The 22575-nt window shown below is 45.4% G+C and overlaps 1 protein-coding gene across 1 annotated transcript; it reads left to right on the top strand.

Moving 5' to 3' along the window:
• Positions 1-294: 294 nt before the first annotated feature.
• Positions 295-3644, top strand: LOC125522556 (uncharacterized). The gene is made up of 2 exons (XM_087534502.1): positions 295-854; positions 960-3644. The coding sequence occupies exon 2, from the start codon at positions 1585-1587 to the stop codon at positions 1939-1941; it is 357 nt and encodes a 118-aa protein (XP_087390628.1). The 5' UTR covers positions 295-854; positions 960-1584; the 3' UTR covers positions 1942-3644.
• Positions 3645-22575: the final 18931 nt, after the last annotated feature.

The raw sequence follows: 22575 nt of genomic DNA, 5'->3' as shown, positions 1-22575 counted from the left end.
TGACATTCGCCGACATTTTGAATGGAGAAAATCAGATCTATAATTCTGTAGATATGTTTTCTATTTGTGTTTTTTGTCTGTTTGTAAAATTGTAGTGCAGCTCTGATTTAGATGTGGTGACGAAGCTTATGAAAATTTCCAAACAGTAGCGAGTGGTTGATGTTGCCTTGTGTTGATACCAATAATTTTATTATATAGTACCAATTTACTAGCTCATGTATTGGAGGACCACTATGTCTTCTTTGCCCTAGATAATCATCTCAACTCTTTTTTGCACCAGCTTATCCAGGCGACTCAGCCAGGATGAGGTTATCCAAGGAGCCAAGCACGCCCTAGTCGGTGACTTCCTCCGTTCGCCCGCGCCTGTATCCTCTCTTCCCCTCCACTCCCACCCCCCCCTCTGGAGCGGAGCGGAGATCCATCTGGATCCGGTCCCCATCTCCCGTCGACGAACCCTCGCTAGCTAGCTCGGATTAGGATCAGTTCCAGCGCGTGGCGGCCGCGGAGCAGAGCAGGCGAGGCGACCGCTCTGGCTAGATCGGATCGAATCCCGCCGCCGCGCCCGTCCCGCACGGCGTGGCCGATGATCGCGTCCCTCCCCAGCTACCGACCGACGGACTCGCCGGGTCCCCGCTCGCCGTGGCCAGCCCCTCCCCTCCCCCGCGCCGGATCGCGCATCGGCTTGGAGGCCCCTCGGGGCCGCCGCCGGTGCGGGAGCCGTCCGCGGCCGCGCGGGCTGGGGACCGAGCGGCGGGTTTCGATCGAGGGCTTTCTCGCTCGGGCCGGCGCGGGATCGGATCTGAGCCGCCGTCCATGGATTCTTCGCAGCTTGCCTGCATCTTGCTTCGGATTTGGTACTACTACCTCGGTCCTGGTTCATTGGTCCCTTGCATACTCTCTCCCTCTCTCTCTCTCTCCCTCGGTGTGGACGCCCGCACCTAAACCCTAACCCGAATCAGGGGAGCGCTCGTTGCCGGATCGCTGAACCATCGTCCCGGTGGCCACACCGCTACAGCGCCGCCAGCCACCGCCGCTCCACTGGCTTGGATTTGGTTGCGGCGTGGGCTTGGAACCGTACGGTGTTGTCTGATGTGTGTTCCGCGCTGGGAGGTTTGGTCGGTTGACGCCAGGTATGAGCAGCTCCTGAGCCTGATCGCTCCATGCGTGCACGCATGCAGGGTACTACTCCCTCTGTAAAGAAATATCATGGTCATGTTGCTTGGCGTGCAACCTCTTTTCTCACCAGAGAAAATAGTGGCGGGGCGATGATGAAGATTGTTGCTGAAATAATCATGTCTTGAGCAATCAAGACAGCCGTGGTGGTGGTGGTGGTGGTGGTGGTGTGTATGGGTACTAAGAGCATCTACAACCAGACTTGCTGACCAATTGCCGACTCGCTGGCCCATCGTTTGGGGGGCCGCCCTCTCAGTCCCGTCGCTATGGTGCCGCCAGCCACCGACATTCCATTTCCTTGGATCCGGTTGTGGCGTGGGCTGGGAACTGTACGGCGTTGTCTGAGAGGTGTCCTCCGAGCGAGAGGTTTGGTCGGTCGAGCCAGGTGTGAGCAGCTCCTGAGACTGATGGATGGATGGATGGCCACAACAGAGGCGACACCAGGTGAAGGGTGGACTCCTTCTGGATGTTGTAGTCAGTGAGGCCGCGGCCACCGTCCAGCTGCTTACCGGCAAAGATAAGGCCCTGCTGGTCAGGGGGGATGCCCTCCTTGTCCTTGATCTTGGCCTTGACATTGTCAATGGTGTCAGAACTCTCAACCCCAGAGTGACGTATGCATGCATGTACTCCCTCCGTTCCGAATTACTTGTCGCAGGTATGGATGTATCTAGATGTATTTTAGTTCTAGATACATCCATTTCTGCGACGACTAATTTGGAACAGAGGGAGTATGTGTGTATCATGTTGCGGCCGAAATCAGTGTTTTGACCCTTTTTGGAAAAGATCAGCACAAAATGAACCTTGTTGGTAACTTATCTGAGGCGATGATGATAAAACATGGCTGACATAAACTTGTCTTCGATTATTCGAGGAGCTGTGGGCATCAAAAACCCACTCCCCCCTCTTTGAGAACCTTTTCATTCTCACCGAGTATTGACGGCTCTGTCTTGGATGGTCATTCTGTTGAGTGATAACCAGAGGAGCCTGACTTCATTGGTGGGGGTTGATCTGGTGAAAGAAGATGGTGGAGCTAGGTTGTATGATCTATCAAAGGCGAATCTGAGCCCTCTCAAATCTCAATGCAACTAATATTGTGCCCTCTACACATTTATTTATTCCTATTGCCTTTTTATGTTTAAAAGTGATGAATTGTCACGGTTGTGGCATTTGCTATCTCATTAGGAGCAGATACACGCAAATCATCTCTTGTAGTGTTTGGTTTGCCTTCTCATGATTTTGCTGTCCATGGTCGGAGCCAGTTTGGTGCATTCGGGCCTTTTCTTTTCTGTTCTTACTTTTCTGTTCTTACTTTTCCGTGAATGGTTGTGATAATTCTGCTGTCTCTTGGATAGTTTTTGGGATTACCTTATTGAGTTCGGGGTCAGTTTGCTTGTTTCAATTGCTATTTGACTTTTGATAATCACATTCTTCTACTATACCCTTTATCTACTTATCAGTTTGTACTTTTGGTTACTCCTCACTTCTTTACTGGTTTCAACTTAAGGGTCATATAGGGCGTTCAGATGTCAAGATTATGGTTTCTTTCATGTCATGTTCATGAATGGCTGTGATGATATAGCTTCTCTGTGAGAGCTTCTATCTAACACCTGAATTGATTCAGTTGGTGCTAAACTAGGATGGCTTGTGTCATAGCAAGTAACCAGTTTAACTGGGGCGATGATGATAGAACATGGCTGACATAAACTTGTCTTCGATTATTCTGAGTAAAAATGATAGTTTCCTCAACAAAATTTGAACCGATCTTTCCCTTTTTGGGAATTTGTGTTCTTGCTCACTTGCATCCATGTAAAATCATGTTCTGGTGGATGCATAGGACTGTTTTGCAAGTTTATATTTTTGCCTATTTCCTACTCTCTAAAATATGTCTATATACATCCGTATGTGGTAGTCCATTTGAAATCTCTAAAAAGACAAAAATTTAGGAACGGAGGGAGTATCATTTTGTTGGTTTTGCAGATGTCAACCAGTTCTGTTGTTTTAGGAACAGTACTCCAGCCGAACTTATTCTTGTCTTCCGTTCTTTCTTTTCTGTTCTTCCTTATTCTTGAAAGTCTATGATAACTCTGCTGTCCCTTGGATATTTTTTGAAACCATTTTATTTGGTGCTGGGTCAGTTTGCTTGTTTCAATTGCTATTTGACTTGACAATTTCATCCTTCTACTCTATTCTTTATCTACTTATCAGTTTGTACTTTTGGTTACTCTTTACCAAGTTATTGGTTTCAACTTAAGGGTTGTATAGGGCAGGTTCAGATTTCAAGAATACTGTTTCTTTCGTGTCATGTTAATGAATGGCTGTGATGATAATAGCTTCCCCGTGAGAGCTTCTATCTAACACCTGAATTGATTCAGTTGGTGCTAAACTAGGATGGCTTGTGTCACAACAAGTAACCAGTTTAGCGGCTAATTATTACTCCCTCCATTCACAAATAGAAGATGTTCATGGTTATTCTACCAGAAGTTCAGTTATGGTGTCGAGATGGGGGTATATCTGAGCCATTTACTTATGCATGTCCCAGTTTTTGTGTCCACTAGATCATGATTTGCTCCTGATATAGTGATTCTTTCTGCTTTCACCGATTCATGTGTGGTTTCTGGTCATCTTTTGTTCTTTGACAATTGGCTTCTCTCTGTTATTCTTTTTGTGGGATTGGCGCTAAGTGTTGCTGATGGTGATGATGAGCAAGGCTCATTCAGGGGTGTACTGAGATCAGATACCATTGCTTGTTTTTATGGTATGGGTTGGGGTTAGGGTTTTGTGTGACTAGGTGGAAGTGTGCAAATCAGGACTGCTTGCTTTCGGTGAGCAACCATTTGAATGCTAAAATGTCACGGGTTTAAGGCCATCTCCAACATGGATCACTAAACTTATCGGATACAGAGTGGCCATATGATAGACGAGCCAACTCTGAGCCTCCCATTTTTTTAATTAAATATGACCTCTCTTTCTACAATTTGTGGTTATGTGCTTATGTATATTTTTGAATATTATTGGTTTGATTCTTCTCAATATATTAATGATTTATATAGCAGTATTGGGATCTCACTGTAGTATATGTTATCATCTATGACACTTATGAGATAGCTCATAGCAAACTGGATGTTGAGCTATTTTACGCTCAGAATGCTTTGAATTAGTAATGCATCAATAGGTTCTACTTTGTTTGAATAAAAAACAATCATGTGTGCTGAGGGCCCGGGAAGCAAGCAGAGCGTTTCACATCTCTTGTTCAAACTATGCTATTATTTGCAACTGTATGTCCTTTGTTACTTGCATATTCTGTTTTTTTGCCCCATTTAGTCGTTCCTGCATTTTATTTTGCACATGGTTTTCTTCCTTTCATACCTTTGTTGTGTTACTGTATAAATTGTGCTACATTGCTCTTTTTCATTCATGCATTTGCTGCACTATGGCACCTCAGCAATAAGATACAGTATTACATTTCGTCTTTGCTGTCGTCAATAAGATACTGTATCTATTTGGTTTTGAATCTACCCATTGATTTTTGGTATACATGATTTATAGCAGTGTTGGGGTATTGCTGAAATATATGTTGTCATCGACGACACGTAGACATATGCTCATAAAGAACTGGATATTGAGCTATTTTACTCTTCCTGCACTAGCTGATGCATCAATAGGCTCTACTTTGTTTCAATAAAAAACAATCCTGTGTGCCGAGGGCCCTTGGAAGAGGCAGAGGGCTTTGCATCTTCGCTTAGCATTCCCATTGAGTCGTTGAATATTTTATTCTGCGCAAGGTTTTCTTCTCTTAATGTACAAATTGTGCTACGTTTCTCGAGCATCTGCATCAGCAAAGTTTTTATGCCATACGTACTACTCCCTCTGATCCAAATTACTCGTCGTGGTTTTTGTTCAATTAGATTTTTGGTCTTCTATGCCATTATATATTTTAGTTTTGAAAATCTGCCTTTTTTATTTTTGCTACACGGTATGTGCATCTAATCTGCAGCTCTCCCCCTATTTCTTTTTTTGCCTCTTCTCTTCATTGTAAAAATTGTGCTACGTTCCTCTTTTTCATTTAATGGAGCCTTCTATTTATGGCGATGGTGATGCCAAGTAGTACTACTATGTACTAGTAGTAGGTTGCAATTGGACATGTTGATAGAATCTTGAGATGAAATGCTTGGCTAGATATTTGAGAGTCAGCGAGACAAGTCGAAATACTCCAACGCCAGCCGAGTAGCATCATGCCATTTTTCTCTCCTAACAAGCTCAAATCTATTTGCATTGCTTTTCTTTCAATCTGCCTAGGTGGTTTCAATTTGACAGTGTGAGTGCAGAGCCATCCAGCAGTAGCACCATCATCACTCTTTTTACCGTCCAGCCACTTGTAGACTCTAGCCAAAGGCCTGGTCCTGGTAGAAATAACACCGAGGGTGTCCCATTGGTCGTGATCTTGACTTGCGGTTCATCGTAGTTTGCGGAACTTCTCATCCAGGTCCGAGAGACTTGAAACGTCTCCATGTTCACCTCAAGATAGTATAAATCCTACTGGTACGCAATGCTCTTGTGCACCTTACCACGACACACCATTGTGTCGGGATGCTAGACTGGCCTACACTCGTACATTCGTGGATCTCCATGGCAGTGTAAAAAATCGGGTTTTTCGGTGTGCTCCACCTAGCCTTTGCTGGATGATAACATGTAGAGGTTTGTCGAGCGCCCATGACAAAGAAAGCCGAGTAGCCTGGTGCATGAGTAGGGGGCCGTAGCGCGTGGTGAGCGACACTGTGCCATTGAAGAGGCAAGAGTCGGCATTGTTGGGGAAGGAGCCGAGGGAGCAGAGTCTGTGTTTGGTCCTGTAGTCCAGACGTAGAAAGTCATGAAGGTTATGTCCCTAATATAGGGCCCGGTCCGTTCTTTAGTGAAGAACCTAGCTAGGAAGGTCAATGACGCCCCCTATCATCTGACCATCGACGGCAGAGGAAGGAGGCGCCGCCTACAAGGCTGTTCCATGGCTTGCATGGCATGGGCACAACGGAAGAGATCGGTTGTATACTTGTATTCTCCACTTAGAGTAGGATCTTGCGACGACGTCCTTTGGGAGCGACACCATGGTGGCCACCATCGCCACCACCGTTGTCTCTTCCATCTTTCAATCAGTAGCATGACCACGTGTGCAGCCTAAGTATGATTGGATCTTCGAAGGAGGATTGGCTATCAGCAATGTTTGTTATGTCCCGGTTTGCTACAACTTATGATTTCTTTGGCTAAAGCAATTGACCCATAGCTGGGAGGCCCACTACTCGGAAGGGTTTCATAGAGTGCTTGGCTTGAGGGTTCTGTTGGCTCTCTTCAGGTACGAACGAAGAAGGGGCGTGGAAATCCTTACGGAAAACTTAGGTACCAGGAAAAATCAGAATGTTTTTATGGCGTCTTTCGAAAAATCACTCACCACAGAAGATGTGAGGACTCTTGGCGGCACTCGCCACGGGAATTTGAATGCACGACATCGAGCTGTTCATGGCCCTAGTCGATGGGGAACTAGGTCAATGTTTGGTTGCTACGACGAAACCTAATGCAAAACAATGGCTCTTCTCTCTTCTTGAGACATTATCACATGAGCAATTTTGTGAAGATGGCGGTCACACTGTGGGCCATATGGTCATCTCGAGGCAAGGCTATCCATGAAGGAATCTTCCAAACACTATGCAGGTTCATTTCGGAGCGCCTGCGAGTACATGAGTTCAATGTCCAAAGGAGCCCCCATAGGGGCATGCTAAAAGCCATCTTGATGCGGCTGTAAGACCAGGTAGGGGGGGGGGGTCGGCATCGGCTGTTTCCAGAGATAATGTTGGAAACTACCTTGGCAACTCCTCTCTGGTCATTGAAGGAGTTTGTGACCCTTTCACGCTGGAGGCAATAACTTGCCGAGAAGCCCTATCATTAGCACAACATTGTTATTGCTTTTGACTCAAAGCAAGTGGTGGAAGATATAAAGCAAGGCAGCAATGGTGAGCAATCATCACGAGATCAAAACTAGAGTAGCTACTTTTAATTGTAATTTTTTTTTACTTTTGAAGGTTGTGCGGTCAATGTCGAGTTTAGCTAGAATTTTTCTTTTGATAGCCCGGGTTGTCATGTTTGGTTTGGCCAACCACATGAGCAAATTATGTCTCACTAGTTGTAGTTTTTGATTAATAAACATGGCTTTACCCCTAGAAAAAAACTACCACATTCCAACCAACCTTGACTACAAACTACGACTACAAAATTTAGCTCAGAACTACTATACATTTTTTTTTTGCAAAAAACTACCATGTCACAAAAGTGGTCAATTTGACGGTTTAACAAGGATTATGACAGGTTGGGCCTGCATGTTGCGCCCCTTATTAGGGTTGACCATTATGACACTACGACCCAACATGTTAGCAATCTCTCTCCTCCATCCACTCCATTTTTCTCTCGTGGACATTCTCTCAAACACCTTGAGGCGCCCAAAATGTTCCTCCTCCACCATCCTGCTGGACCTCGCCCGTGAGGTGAGCTTTGCCATTGAATCTTCCCTTTTGCCGCCGCATGTCACCTCTCTCTCTCTCTCTCTGGCCGTCCTCGTCGCCAAGGACGACCTACTACTGGCGCTCCGGGCGACGGCGCTCGACCAATGTACCAGTCCACGTGCCGTCGCTTCAGGCCGTGGTCGCGGCCTCTTGCTCGCCTGAGCTGAAGTTTCTTGCCCTTCTCGGAGTCCATGAGCTGCTCTGCCGAGTGGTTCGCTGTGCCCGTGCTCCCGAAGCATCGGACTAGGACGTTCCGCCTCACCGATGCCAAAGAGGAATGGCGCAAGCCCAATGCAGTACACGCAAGGCACTGGGACGCCAGAACGGGTGGAAGGCCAATGAACCCGGTAGGGGTGTCGGCTAGCTCCTTGAAGGTTTTCTGGCCATTGAGAGGAATTTTGAGAAAAGAGATTCTACCATGCATGGTACCTACCGTGCATGTCTCAGCCACTCATCATCTTTGAGATTCCAACCCATGCATGCATGTATTTACTGCAGTGCTTTGTTAATCTCAATCTGGGCCTCAGTTTTAGCGGTTAACGCCCTATCAATCAGTCACCTTTTCGCATGTGCACATAAACTTTCCCTGGTTACATGCTCTTGCATTTCACTCATCCATGCCTTTTTTTATGATTCCAAAGATTAAATCCATTTTATTTTTTGAATCGTGAGTCTTTTTTATTTTGCGGGAGATGCTTTTGAATCGTAAGTCTGATGTATGACACGTTTACAAGACATATGTGCTTATTTCAATTTTCTTTTAGGCAATAGTCAAAGTGTATTTGAGCCGTAAGAAAAAAAATAAGTTTTCAAAAACATATTCAATATTGGTCATGTTTTAAATATCTCATCAAAATAAACACATTTGTCCAGATAGAATGTAAAACACACTTTTGCACTTAGAAGATATGAGGTATTTAAATCATTTACACAGAAAGAGATAATATATTTCCTGATAGAGTTGCAATGAGGGGCACGCCCATGCACAGGGCAGGAAATAGCACTGACACACACAAGCTGAGCATGTGACAAGAGGAGTGATGATTACTGGTTTGCATACACAGTAATTTCTTTTGGCCACGAATCTCGGTAAAAAAATGAGTGGAAGATCTAGACACGGTATATGCTATGCACGGTAGTTTTGCCGCTCTCGAGGAATTTTAGCCCGACGGGTGGCCTAGCCTGTCATAATCAGGTTTAAAATGCTCGGAACAATACTTAACTCAAAGTGGCAGTTTGTTTGGAAAAGTGTATGACGTAGAGCGGTAGTTCTTAGCTAAATTTTGTAGAGTGATAGTTTGCAGTCAGGGTTGGTTGGAATATGGTAGTTTTTTTTTTGTTAAACACTTGGTTTCCTCAGAAGTTTCAGATGTCCCCCTGATAAAAAAGAAGTTGTTTTAGATGTATAGAAAAATGTCCATGCGTTACAATGGGGTATAAATATTCTATTATTACGCTAGCTTGTGAATTACCTACTTGTATTCATGTGACGGTGTAAATAAATATTTATCAAATTATGCCCTGTGATTTACCTAAATTTGGTAAGTAAATTAAAGTAAAATTGAGTCAATAGGTAAGTAAATTATGGTGATTGATTACCCTATGAGGAAGTTGGGCAGAGGAATAGTGCAAAAAAAAAGAATTAGGGTCTGAAAAAGTTTGCTGTTTGTTTGCATTGATTTTTTTCCTGAGAGGTACTTAGATGTCCGAATGCTATTAAAATTGGCACGGACCTCAGTGGCGGTGCCAGGATTAGAAGTCTGTGATGTCATTTCAAATATGTGATGTCAAACACATGTGTTTTCACCAACACTGGTAGAAAAAGGGCCTGTTGTCCCGGTTCGTAAGGGCCTTTTGTCCCGGTTCTGGAACCGGGACTAAAGGATAGGTACTAATGCCCTGTCCCTTTAGTCCCGGTTCAATCCAGAACCGGGACAGATGGGCCTCCACGTGGCCTGTGCGCGGAGCCCAGGCAGGAGACCCTTTGGTGCCACCAACCCGGACCAATAGGCATCCACGCGTCAGCATTTCTGTGGCCGGGGTTTTTGTTTTTTTGAAGGGGGGGGGGGGGGGGTTTGGGGGTTTTGGGGGGTTAATTTAGGTGTTTCATATATTGTGTTAGCTAGCTATAATTAATAGAGAGAAGTGTCCTCTCTTATGTCCGTGCTTGGTCGACGCTACATACTATACATACGTATAGAGAGGACTAGACACGCTAGCTAGCTAGTAAGCAAACGAAGGAAACAGAAGATCGTCATGAACATATATGCATACAGAGAGAAGTGATATCGACCACCTCTCCTTCTCCGAGAGATTGGTCGAACGACAAGTTCTCGTATATCTATCCGACACTGCCGGCTACATATATACAATAATTATCTCTTACAAATATAATCATACGGAGTCAGGGTCCACATAGTATTCTCCGTCTTCAGCGATCACGTGGTCTAGAAAGAATGCCGCCAATTCCTCTTGAATTGCTCGCATGCAAGCTGGTGCTAGGAGTTCATCCCGCTTCCGAAACATCTAATTTAAAGAAGGGGGTCAATACATATATATATATATATATATGAATGAATGAAACTCAACACAAATGATGGTAATAAAATAAAATTGTGAATGTTGTTATTTACGTACTTCATATTGTTCGTCAGTGTAGCCCCGCTCACAGGTCGTGTGGCGGATGGACTCGCAAACGTAGTATCCACAGAAATCATTCCCTTATTCCTGCCACAACCACTTTACAAGAAATAGAGGTCAATCAAACTGATAAGCAAGAATGTCAAATGATATTGATGAAACTAGCGCTTGAATCACTAGTAGATGCGTGGAACATGCTACTATAGTACTTACTTTCGGGTGTCTAAATTGCAGCTTCTTCGGCAGTCCCGGAGCTTTTCTGGTGAATTTTCTCCAAACCCTCCGGACAAAGAAAACAATTACTTGATATATCAGGAAATGAACAAAGTTGCTGATATGGTGGATAATGATTGATTTAACTTACTTCTCGAGTATTTGAGTCATGTCTGCATAGTCCTGGGGATCTTTTCATCTTGAGTCTAAGACGGTTACTAGTCCCTGCTCAAGCTTAATCTCTAGGAGAATATAGTGGAAACTGCACATGCATGCATAACTCATCAATTACATTACTATAACCTTGACTAATATATAAGGGAAACCGAATACGCACAAGACAGTAACACTCACTTGAAGTTGTAAGGAAAGAGTATTATATCTTTGTTTTCATTTATTACCAACGATCGTAGCAAGTTGGCCTCGGTAGCTGCGGCATGAAATTTAACCTGAGTTGCATCTATGAGATATGTGTTAATGAACCCAATATCACCGACTTGTCTTTTCTTCAATTCGGCGATCTTCAATCTGCATAATATAGTGAGGATGATTATAAATACATGCAATGAAAGAGCTGAGCTATATAGAGAGACTTAATGACAGAAGTAGTACTACTTACAGACAGTAGCAGGTGACCGTTGTTTTATCGAGGGCCAATTGATTGAAAAACTGAAAGAACTCCTCAAATGGAACAGGCAACAGTTCAATTCCAACGAGGTCATGCTCCTTTTTAACTTTCACATACAAGGTACTCCTCCCCCCAGAGTCTCTGCAGATTTTCAAGTACCAATCATGCAATCTTCGCATCATCGTTGATGGAGATCTTTCATCTTTGACGAGAGGCTTCCCGTACTCATATCTTTGTATCTGCACCTCCATGGGTTCATAATGTACATCGTCGGGCAGGTAATCGGCAAGATTGCTATAATCGGGCACCATCCTCGGATCATTAGCGACGTTGTCGCTAGGCACCTTGAGCGGGGGGCACGATTGCTTCGCTTGTTCACCGAGCTGGGCAATTTGTTTCCCAACTCGTCGTTCTTTCAGCCTTTGATCACTAACAGTACTTCCCGACCGCTCCGCTTCGGCAAATTCCTTTCCAATAATGCGCTCATAGTTTCCTTTCGGCGGAGACTTGGGTGGTTTTGTCAGGGCAGCCAGAGTGCGCTTCGCTTTCACCAGATCTACCTTCTCCTCCGGAGGTGGATGTTTCTTTGCTTTCACCCATTCAAAGAAGTGCTGCGCTGCTTCGATATAGTGCTGAAGCTTCCTGACTGGTATGTCCATTTGATCGTTCGTCCAAATGCACTTCCCTGTTACAGGGTCCAAGGTTCCGCCAGCCCCGAAGAACCAAGTCTGGCAACGGTCTGGCCAGTTAATTGTCTCTGGTTCGATCCCTTTATCAACCAGATCATTCTCAGTCATGGCCCACTTAGGCCGGGCTATGAGGTAGCCACCTGACCCCGTGCGATGGTGATGCTTCTTCTTCGCAGCATTTTGCTTGTTTGTCGCCGACATCTTCTTACTCTTTTCCGATGTCTTGTGGGCCACAAATGCGGGCCAGCGATCTCTGATCTTCTCATATCTGCCCTTGAATTCTGGTGTCTCATTATTTTCGACAAACTTATTCAGCTCTTTCTTCCACCTCCTGAATAGTTCTGCCATCCTCTTAAGAGCAAAAGACTTGATTAATTGCTCTTTAACTGGCTTCTCTGGATTATCCTCTGGCGGTAGGGTGAAATTTGACTTCAGCTCAGTCCAAAGATCATTTTTCTGCATATCATTGACATAAGACACCTCAGGGTCTTCTGTAGCCGGCTTAAACCATTGCTGGATGCTGATCGGGATCTTGTCCCTAACCAAAACCCCGCACTGAGCAACAAATGCGCTCTTTGTCCGGAGGGGTTCAATCGGTTGGCCGTCGGGCGCGATTGCTATGATCTCAAACTTTTCATCCGAGCTCAACTTTTTCTTCGGGCCTCGTCTCTTTACCGAAGTTGTGCTCGGTCCGAAGGGCTAGAAAAAAAGAACAAAGACTTAATTAATATGTGTACATACCAAAACAATGAATCCATCAATTAGCTAGTCAGCAGAAGCTTAACTAATATATATACCTGGCCGGACTCGGTTCGGTCACCGGAGACGTCATCACGGTCTCCTTCTTGCACCGGCATTGGGTCACCGGAGCCGCCCTCACGGTCTCCTTCTTGCACCGGCATTAGGTCACCGGAGCCATTATAATCATAGCCAGCTGCTTCCAGACCATCAGTGTCGTCGAGAAACAACGAGCAGATGGCATCACTTCCTCGTGCGATTATGTCCCCCAACAACTCTTCTTGTACTTCGTCTCGGGCGGTGTCCATAGTTTCTACAAATATTGACAACATGGCAATTATTATTCAAACATGACAGATGGATATATTAGTAGCAAAAACGTAGAACTAATATTAATTAGTGGCCTCGACACTGCTTCTCTAGGGTTTGGGGTGGCCTCGACGCTGCTTCTCTAGGGTTTGGGGTGGCCTCGACAACGCTTCAAGGATAAAAAAAGAAGAGGAATAAGAAAAAAAAAGAGGAGAAGAAAGAATAGAGGAGTAAGAACTCCTCTATTCTTTCTTCTCCTCTTTTTTTCTTCTTCTTCCTCTTTTTTTTATCGGGAACGAGGGTCGTCGAGGGTCACCGAGCGATAGAGGAAACCCTAAATAGCAAGTATCGTGGGTGTGAGATACATGTGGCCGTCGGTGTCGGACACTACATCCACGTCCCACAAGTGACGTGGGCGTCGAAGCCCGCGCCACTTGTGGGACGTGGATGTAGTGTCCGACACCGACGGCCACATGTATCTCACACTGACGATACTTTCTATTTAGGGTTTCCTCTACCGTTCAGTTCTCCTCTTTTTTTTCTTCTTCTTCTCTTCTTCTCTTTTTTTTCTTCTTCTTCCTCTTTATTTTATCGGAAACGAGGGTCGTCGAGGGTCAGGGTTGCCGAACGGTAGAGGAAACCCTAAATAGCAAGTATCATGGGTGTGAGATACATGTGGCCATCGGTGTCGGACACTACATCCACGTCCCACAAGTGACGTGGGCTTCGAAGCCCGCGCCACTTGTGGGACATGGATGTAGTGTCCGACACCGACGGTACATGTATCTCACACCGACGATACTTTCTATTTAGGGTTTCTCCTCTACCGCTCGGCGACCCTCGACGACCCTCGTTCCCGATAAAAAAAAGAGGAGGAAGAAGAAAAAAAAGAGGAGAAGAAAGAATAGAGGAGTAGAACTCCTCTATTCTTTACTCCTCTATTCTTTCTTCTCCTCTTTTTTTTTCTTCTTCCTCTTCTTTTTTTATCCTCTTCTTCCTCTCATGTTCGAGAGGATCGCCGAGGGGTCGGGAGGTTGCCTAGTGTCAAAGGATTCAACAAAACCATGTCTTCATCATCAGGCGAAAGTAACAGGTGCATGATGGTACGAAGCTCTCTAAAGTTATTTTGGAACGGAGTCCCAGATAAGATAATTCGCTTTTTGGTACAAAGTTCAGCAAGAACCTTCCGAATATCGTTATTTGGAAGGCCTTTGCTGAAATTCATACAAAAAGGCAAATTATCCTATCCGGGACACCATTCCAAAATAACTTTGGAGGACTTCGTCATGTCCTGGCGGCTAATGATGAAGCCATGGATTTCTTCAATACTTTGACACTAGGAAACCTCTCTCGACCCCTCGGCGATCCTCGACCCCTCGAACCCTCGACGACCCTGGAACCCTCGACCCCTAGACGACCCTGGAACCCTCGACCCTCGATCCCTCGACCCTATAGAACCCTCGAAGAAAGGAATAGCTAGAGGAGAAGATCGAAGAAAAAAAAGAAGAAAAAAAGAGGAGAAGAAGAAAGGAATAGTGGAGAAGCTCTTCTTCTCCACTATTCTTTTCTTCTTCTCCTCTTCTTTTTCTTCTTTTTTCTTCTTCTTATTTATTTCTCCTTTTCTTCCTCTCCTCTTGTTTTTTGTTTCCTCTTCTTATTTTCTTCTTTCCTATCCTTCTTTTCCTTCCTTTCTTAATATCACTTAGCAAATGCACTAACCTAAAATGCAACAAACATAAAATGCAACAAACATAAAATGTACTAAATCGATCAACTAACCTAAAATCAGTGATAAAATGCACTAACCTAAAATCGATATCTATTAGCAACTTAAAAAATTAATACATATATGAAAAAATGCATATATGAAAAAAACATCATCATATCATCAACAGAAAAAATAGTATTTTTCTAAAAATCTATCTTTTCAGCACATACATATACTCATACATCATCATATACTCATACATATACTCATACATATACATATAATCTGCAGGAAAAAAATATGTGTTTGCAAAAAAAAGGGGGAAGAGGGGGGCGGTGCCGGCCCAGACCACAGCGAGGCAGAGGCGACGATGGCGCGGGGCAGCTGGGGCGCGGCGAGGCAGAGGCGACGGTGAGGCAGAGGCGGGGCGGCGACGGCGTCGGGGCGCGACGCGGGGAGGCGACGGCGTCGGGGCGGCGCGGAGAGACCGCGATGGCGCGGGGTGGCGCGCGGCGACCACGTCAGGGCGGCGCGGGACGGCGTCGGAGGCAGGGCGACGACGGCGACGGCGAGGCGCAGAGGGGCAGCCTGGCGGCGTCGTCGGGGCGCGATGGAAGAACTGAACGAATTTTTTCACAAGTCTTGCTTATATAGACGGCGCATTGGTCCCGGTTGGTGGCACCAACCGGGACTAAAGGGGGGCATTGGTCACGGTTGGTGCCACGAACCGTGACCAATGCCCCCCTTTAGTCCCGGTTGGTGCCACCAACCGGGACCAAAGGCCTTGCGCTGCCCCGCGCCCAAATGTTTAGTCCCACCTCGCTAGTTGAGAGGGAGCCGCACCTGTTTATAAGGTGCGGTGCGCCTTCCCTCTCGAGCTCCTCTCTAAAGCAGGCTTTCGGGCCTAACCGTGCAATGTGTGCCTGTGGGCCTACTGGGCCTCCTGCGGGCCTGAATCCTGGCCCATGGTAGGGTTTCTAGTCGTATTCAGGCCGTGGGTGCCCAGTAGGTGGCACTTTTTTTGTTTTTTGTTTCTACTTACAACAAAATACTTATTGTTGCTATATTTAATTTTTTTTCCAGTTTTTTTGTTTTGTTTTCTGCATTATTTATTTTCTTTTGTTTTTTGCTTTATTTTTTAATTCTTTTTTGCTTTTAGTTTTAGAAAAATTATAAACTTTCTGTTAGTGCCATTAGTTTTCAAATTTGAAAACACTTTTTTTGTTTTCTTTGTTGCTTTATTTATTTTATTTTGTTTCTACTTACAACAAAATACTTATTGTTGCTATTTTCATTTTTTTTCCAGTTTTTTTGTTTTGTTTTCTGTATTATTTATTTTCTTTTGTTTTTTGCTTTATTTTTTAATTCTTTTTTGCTTTTAGGTCAGCAAAATTATAAACTTTCTGTTGCTTTATTTATTTTATTTTGTTTCTACTTACAACAAAATACTTATTGTTGCTATTTTTCCAGTTTTTTTGTTTTTTTTTCTGCATTATTTATTTTCTTTTGTTTTTTGCTTTAATTTTTAATTCTGTTTGCTTTTAGGTTAGTAAAATTATAAACTTTCTGTTAGTGCCATTAGTTTTAGAAAAATTATAAACTTTCTGTTAGTGCCATTAGTTTTCAAATTTGAATAGTTAAAATTTGAATTCTTTGAAAATTGTTTGAATCACAAGTTTGTGATTAACTTACTAAAAAATGAGAATAGATGCGCTTATAGAGAAAATTCAACCTAAATTCCTAGTAATTTCTATGAATTTCAGAGAAATTCACTATGAATTTAGGTTAAACTTTTCTCTATTAGGGTATCTATTTTCACTTTGAGAGGAGCTCAACAAGGCAGAGAAGGAAGGGCTTATAAACCGGTGTGAGCCCCCTTCGATTGGCGAGGTGGGACTAAACTCTGCCCGCAACAAGGACCAACCTTTTAGTCCCGGTTTGTGGCACAAACCGGGACTAATGGTCATGGGCCAGGGGCGAGGAGCAAAATTATAAACTTTCTGTTAGTGCCATTAGTTTTAGAAAGTTGAAAGTTGAAAGTTGGCATGGGCCAGGGACTAATGGTCATGGTATTACGAGGGCCGAACCATAAGACATGAAAGCATTTCAAATGAACTCTGAAAAAGTTGAAAGTTGGCATGGTATCATAATTTCACCCACATAGCATGTGCATGTACAAAGCGGACAATGGTAGTGTTACGGCATATCTCTCTCAAGGTAGTTTTGGTGATTGATGACAACATGTTTGCGGACTAATCTTGTGCGTTGAATTATTCTCAGATTCTCCCCTGACACGAGACGCTTTCTTCCCCTCGGAGTGTATTTCAAGATGGTGTAGCTCTTTCGTTTCTTTCTAGGTGGACTAGTTGCGTAGAGGGCACCGTACTATCAAGAGGGGGTCCGTTGGGGTTTTGCTTGGGTGGAATCATCACGTACACATCAGCTTCTCACCCTCCGAGCTTTTCCTGTCCATTGAAGAGATCTCTCCTCTCTTCCTTATTCTGTCTAGGTCTAAGCGGCAGTACCGCACACCCAGCGGTAGTACCGCTGAGAAGCCACAAGCGGCAGTACCGCTTCGCAGCGGTAGTACCACCGTGGCTCCACAGCAATAGTACCGCTGGGGGCCTGGCACCTCCGCTGGTCCTCAGCTTTTTGAGAGATCCCTTCTCTCTATCGCGCCCCAGCGGTAGTACCGCACTGCCTGCGGTACTACGGCCGAAGGGTCACAAGCGGCAGTACCGCTCCACAGCGGTACTACCGCCCTTGACCCCACTGCCGTTGTACCGCTGGGTAGTTTGGCTCCTAGCGCCTCGGTTCGAGAGGTCTTTTTCTCGTGTCGGGTTTAGCGGCACTAGTCACGGTTGTAGTGGCGGTAGTACCGTTCGAGGAGCGGTAGTACCGCCGTACCACCGCGGTAGTACCACATTTGGGTCTGTTCCCTACTAAGCCTCCTCAGCGCGGCAGTACCGCTGGTTTGCGCGGCAGTACCGTCGCCTGGCGGTAGTACCGCCCCCTCTCAGCGGTAGTACCGCCCTGTGCGGGGCTGGTTGGTGGGGGCCAACGGGATTGTTGCCCCCACTATAAAAGGGAGTCCCCTTCCTCCTTCTCACCCACCTCTTCCTCCCCTAAACTCCATTTATTGCTCAAGCTCCATTAAATACTCCAAGCTTCATTTCTGCCCGATCTATCTCTCTAGCCAATCAAATTTTTTGATTTGCTCGGGAGTGGTTGAGAAGGCCCCGATCTACACTTCCACCAAGGGATTTTTGATTCCCCCACTCATCCCTAGCGGATCTTGTTACTCTTGGGTGTTTGAGCACCCTAGACGGCTGAGGTCACCTCGGAGCCATATTCCATTGTGGTGAAGCTTCGTGGTCTTGTTGGGAGCCTCCGATTAAGTTGTGGAGATTGCCCCAACCTTGTTTGTAAAGGTTCGGTTGCCGCCTTCAAGGGCACCAATAGTGGAATCACGGCATCTCGCATTGTGTGAGGGCGTGAGGAGAATACGGTGGCCCTAGTGGCTTCTTGGGGAGCATTGTGCCTCCACACCGCTCCAACGGAGACGCACTTCCCTTCAAAGGAAGGAACTTCGGTAACACATCCTCGTCTCCACCGGATCCACTCTTGGTTATCTCTTACCTTTACTTGTGCAAGCTCTTTATTGTTTCTACCCTTGCTTGCTTGTATGCTTGTTGTTATTGCATCATATAGGTTGCTCACCTAGTTGCACATCTAGACAACCTACTTTGATGCAAAGTTTAATTTGGTAAAGAAAAGCTAAAAATTGGTAGTTACCTATTCAACCCCCCTCTAGTCAACCATATCGATCCTTTCAATTGGTATCAGAGCCTCGTCTCTTTATTAAGGACTTCACCGTCCAAAGAGTATGGTTGATACTGTAGACGGTGTGGAGGAACACTCCGGTGTGAATCCGATCTCGTCTACGGGAGATGGGGGAACTTCGGTCTCTCGTGAGGAGTTCAATGTGGCCTTGGAGACATTGAAAACCTCCATGACGACCGAAGTTGAAAGCATGTTTACTAAATTTCTTGAGGGGCTTAAACTATCCACCGCACCGTTGAAAGTGGGTGATTCCGCCAACAAGTTGTTGGATGCTATCCCCGACAAGGGGGAAGCTAGTAGTGAAAAGGATCCTTCTTCTAGTGGCAAGAATGGCACCGGCATCTTTGCCCATGTGGAACCACCACTTGTTTATGGTGGACCCGTTCCTTCCACTCATTTGAATCATGCCGGTCCTCCCCCTAAGATTGTGAAAAATGAGGATTTTGATTCTTGGGTTTACCGCTTTAAACGTCATTTAAATCATGTGAACACTAACCTTTGGAGAATCATTGAAGAAGGTTTCTATCCACATGATCCAAGCAACTTCACTCCTCGAGAAGCCGCGGACAATCAATTCAATGAGAATGCTCTCTTCATCATTCAAGATGCAATTCCACCCGAAGACCTACCTCATCTTCGTCCCTCCGCCTTGGCCAAAGATGCATGGCATTGTGTCGTGTCTCTCTACCGGGGAAGCGCAAGCATTCAACGCTCCAACTATGAAGTGGTACAAGATGAGGCCGATGAGTTTGCAATGAAGGAAGATGAAGAACCTCGTGAGCTTTATCGGAGAGTAACCAAACTCGCGGTCTCACTACGAGATCACGGGAGCAAGGACACAGATGACAATTGGATCAAGCGCAAATTCCTCAAGGCAATGATGCCCTACCACAAGGCCATGTCCTCCGTCATTCGTCAAAGACCGGACTTCCACACTTTGACCTCAAGCGAAGTGTTGGATGAGTTTGTGGCCATGAACATTTTGGACAAGACCGCCGACAATGCGGTGCTCCGTTCTCAACGGGCAAATAAGCCTAACCTTGCATTGAAGGCTAAGCTCACCGTGGAAGAACAAGAAGAGGAAGAAGAGGAGAGCAACCCCGAAAATACGAAGTATGCATATCATGAACACATGGCACTTGCTTCAAGGCAATTTTGGAGCAAGAAAAATTCGAGGCCCAACTTTAGCAAAAACAACTCGAGTGGCACAAGGGGCAAGCAATGTGTAAGAACTTGCTACAATTGCGGCAACGTGAGTCATTTCGTTGTGGAATGCCCGTATGAGAAGAGGGAAGACAATGGTGGCAAATTCATCCGAAAGGACAAGGCCAAGTCGTTCCCCAACAAGAACAACTTCACCAAGAAGACTCCTCCCAAGGCTTTGGTTGTGCAAGAAGAGTACAATGAGGATGATGACGATGATGAAGATGATGAGTCGGTTGCCATGGCCTCCGTTGCCATTGCAACAACGTCACGGGTGTCTCTCTTCGACTCACCCAACGAGAGCATCACCGCCAAGTGCCTCATGGCTAAAGCCACCAACAAGGTAACCTCCAACATCAAAACTACCATCATTAATCATCCTTCCCATACGGATAGCATTAATGAACTTGAGGGAGCTAATGTGGAGGCTAACGAGTTTGAGGCTTTTATGGGCAAACTCAAGGGAAAATCCAAGAAGCACTTTGTTGCTCTCTTGGAACAACTTGGTGAGGCCAATGACATGATCGAGGCTCACGAAGACACCATCTCTAAGATGGAAGGGCATAGTCGTGACTATGTCTCCTTCAGCGTCGGGTGCGACTGCCCTTCTTACAGTCGCTGCTCCGGCGTAGGCATGACTGCTTCGTATCCGATCTGTGCTCCGACGGCTTGGGATTGCTCGGAATTTGGCCATGGCAAAATCCCTGCAACTTATGCTGGCAAGGGCGACATCTGTGGATGCCGTGCCCTTCTTGAAGGCGCTGCCATGGCCATCTTCTGCGCCGCTCTTCGAGCTTTAGGGAAAACCCTAGGTCCGGTTTTCTGGACCGGATGACGATGGCGTCTCGGTGTCGTTCTTCTTCGTGAAGGCGTTGTCTTGTTTTGCTTGTGGCGTCCTCAGTGCTAGTTTTGGAGATGTTGGTAGTTTGGTTGCTAGTTGGATAGCTTCTCTAGTCGGAGAGTTTAGCTGTGTTCTTCTTTGTTTGGGTCGAGCATCTCTCGTCTTTACGCTTCGGGCACCATGTTCATGCCCCTTACGTTCGTGTCATGTGTTGTATCATCTCATGTACTCATTCTATCTTCTTCTATCAATGAAAGGATACACAAGCTTTGCGTATCAAAAAAAAGAGGAACAACTGTAGATGCTCTTAGAGAGCGACGCACTGGACCGACCGGGGTGATTTGTAATCATGGATGTGCCACAACATCTACTGTATTAATTTCTCATGGCAGATAGAGACATATGTACCGTATCCATTAATCCATTGCATCATCACACTAAAAGTAAAAACGATTCGAGTAAAGGACTTGGCCGTAGTGTGATGACACACTGCGGAATACGTCAGCAGTTTTGATTTGTGTTAATATTATTCTCTCTATGGCGATATGTGGAAGCTTATTTTGTAGAGTCGGACATTACTCTTGGTGTTTACAATCTTCTATGAAGGACTTGGAGGAGGAACCCGCCTTGCAATGCCGAAGATAATTTGCGCGCCGGACTCGTCGTCATTGAAGCCTGGTTCAGGGGCTACTGAGGGAGTCCTGGATTAGGGGGTGTTCGGATAGCCGGACTATACCTTCAGCCAGACTCCTGGACTATGAAGATACAAGATTGAAGACTTCGTCCCGTGTCCGGATGGGACTTTCCTTGGCGTGGAAGGCAAGCTTGGCGATGCGGATATTCAAGATCTCCTACCATTGTAACTAACTCTATGTAACCCTAACCCTATCCAGTGTCTATATAAACCGGAGGGTTGTAGTCCGTAGGCAATCAACTCCATATACAACAATCATACCATAGGCTAGCTTGTAGGGTTTAGCCTCCTTGATCTCGTGATGGATCTACTCTTGTACTACCCATATCATCAATATTAATCAAGCAGTACGTAGGGTTTTACCTCCATCAAGAGGGCCCGAACCTGGGTAAAACATCGTGTTTCCTGCCTCCTGTTACCATCCGGCCTAGACGCACAGTTCGGGACCCACTACCCGAGATCCGCCGGTTTTGACACCGACAGTGATCCTCTAACATGCGATCGAACTTCAGCTTCTCCTTTTGACTTTCGCATTGCGTCCTTGCATCGACAATGACCCGGCGGAGATCATCATCATCGGGCACATCGTCTGGTTCCTCTTGATCTTCAGCAGCTTCACCCGTTGCAGCATCATTGGGCACATCGTCTGGTTCCTCTTGATCTTCACCAGCTCCCCCCGTTGCAGCATCACCGTATTCAGGGGGCACATAGTTGTCATCGTACTCTTCTTCTTCGCCGTCTTCCATCATAACCCCTATTTCTTCGTGCCTCGTCCAAACATTATAGTGTGGCATGAAACCCTTGTAAAGCAGGTGGGAGTGAAGAATTTTCCGGTTAGAGTAAGACCTCGTATTCCCACATTCAGTGCATGGACAACACATAAAACCATTCTGCTTGTTTGCCTCAGCCGCATCGAGAAACTGATGCACGCCCTTAATGTACTCGCGGGTGTGTCTGTCACCATACATCCATTGCCGGTTCATCTGCGTGCATTATATATAATTAAGTGTCCAAATTAATAGAAGTTCATCATCACATTAAAACCAAAGTGCATACATAGTTCTCATCTAACAACATATAGCTCTCCAGAGCATCTAATTAATTAAACCGTACATTAAAACTATGTAAAACATTTCGATGCGAAAACAAATGCGATCATAATCGCAACCAAGGTAACAATTGATCCAACGGCATAATGATACCAAGCCTCGGTATGAATGGCATATTTTCTAATCTTTCTAATCTTCAAGCGCATTGCATCCATCTTGATCTTGTGATCATCGACGACATCCGCAACATGCAACTCCAATATCATCTTCTCCTCCTCAATTTTTTTTATTTTTTCCTTTAA

Source organism: Triticum urartu, chromosome 7A (genome assembly GCF_056163025.1).
Source record: "Triticum urartu cultivar PI428250 chromosome 7A, HENAU_Tu73, whole genome shotgun sequence".
In the NCBI taxonomy this organism is placed as follows: domain Eukaryota; kingdom Viridiplantae; phylum Streptophyta; class Magnoliopsida; order Poales; family Poaceae; genus Triticum; species Triticum urartu.
The sequence above is the reverse complement of the archived record's forward strand: the minus strand, read 5'-3'. Positions and strand labels throughout refer to the sequence as shown.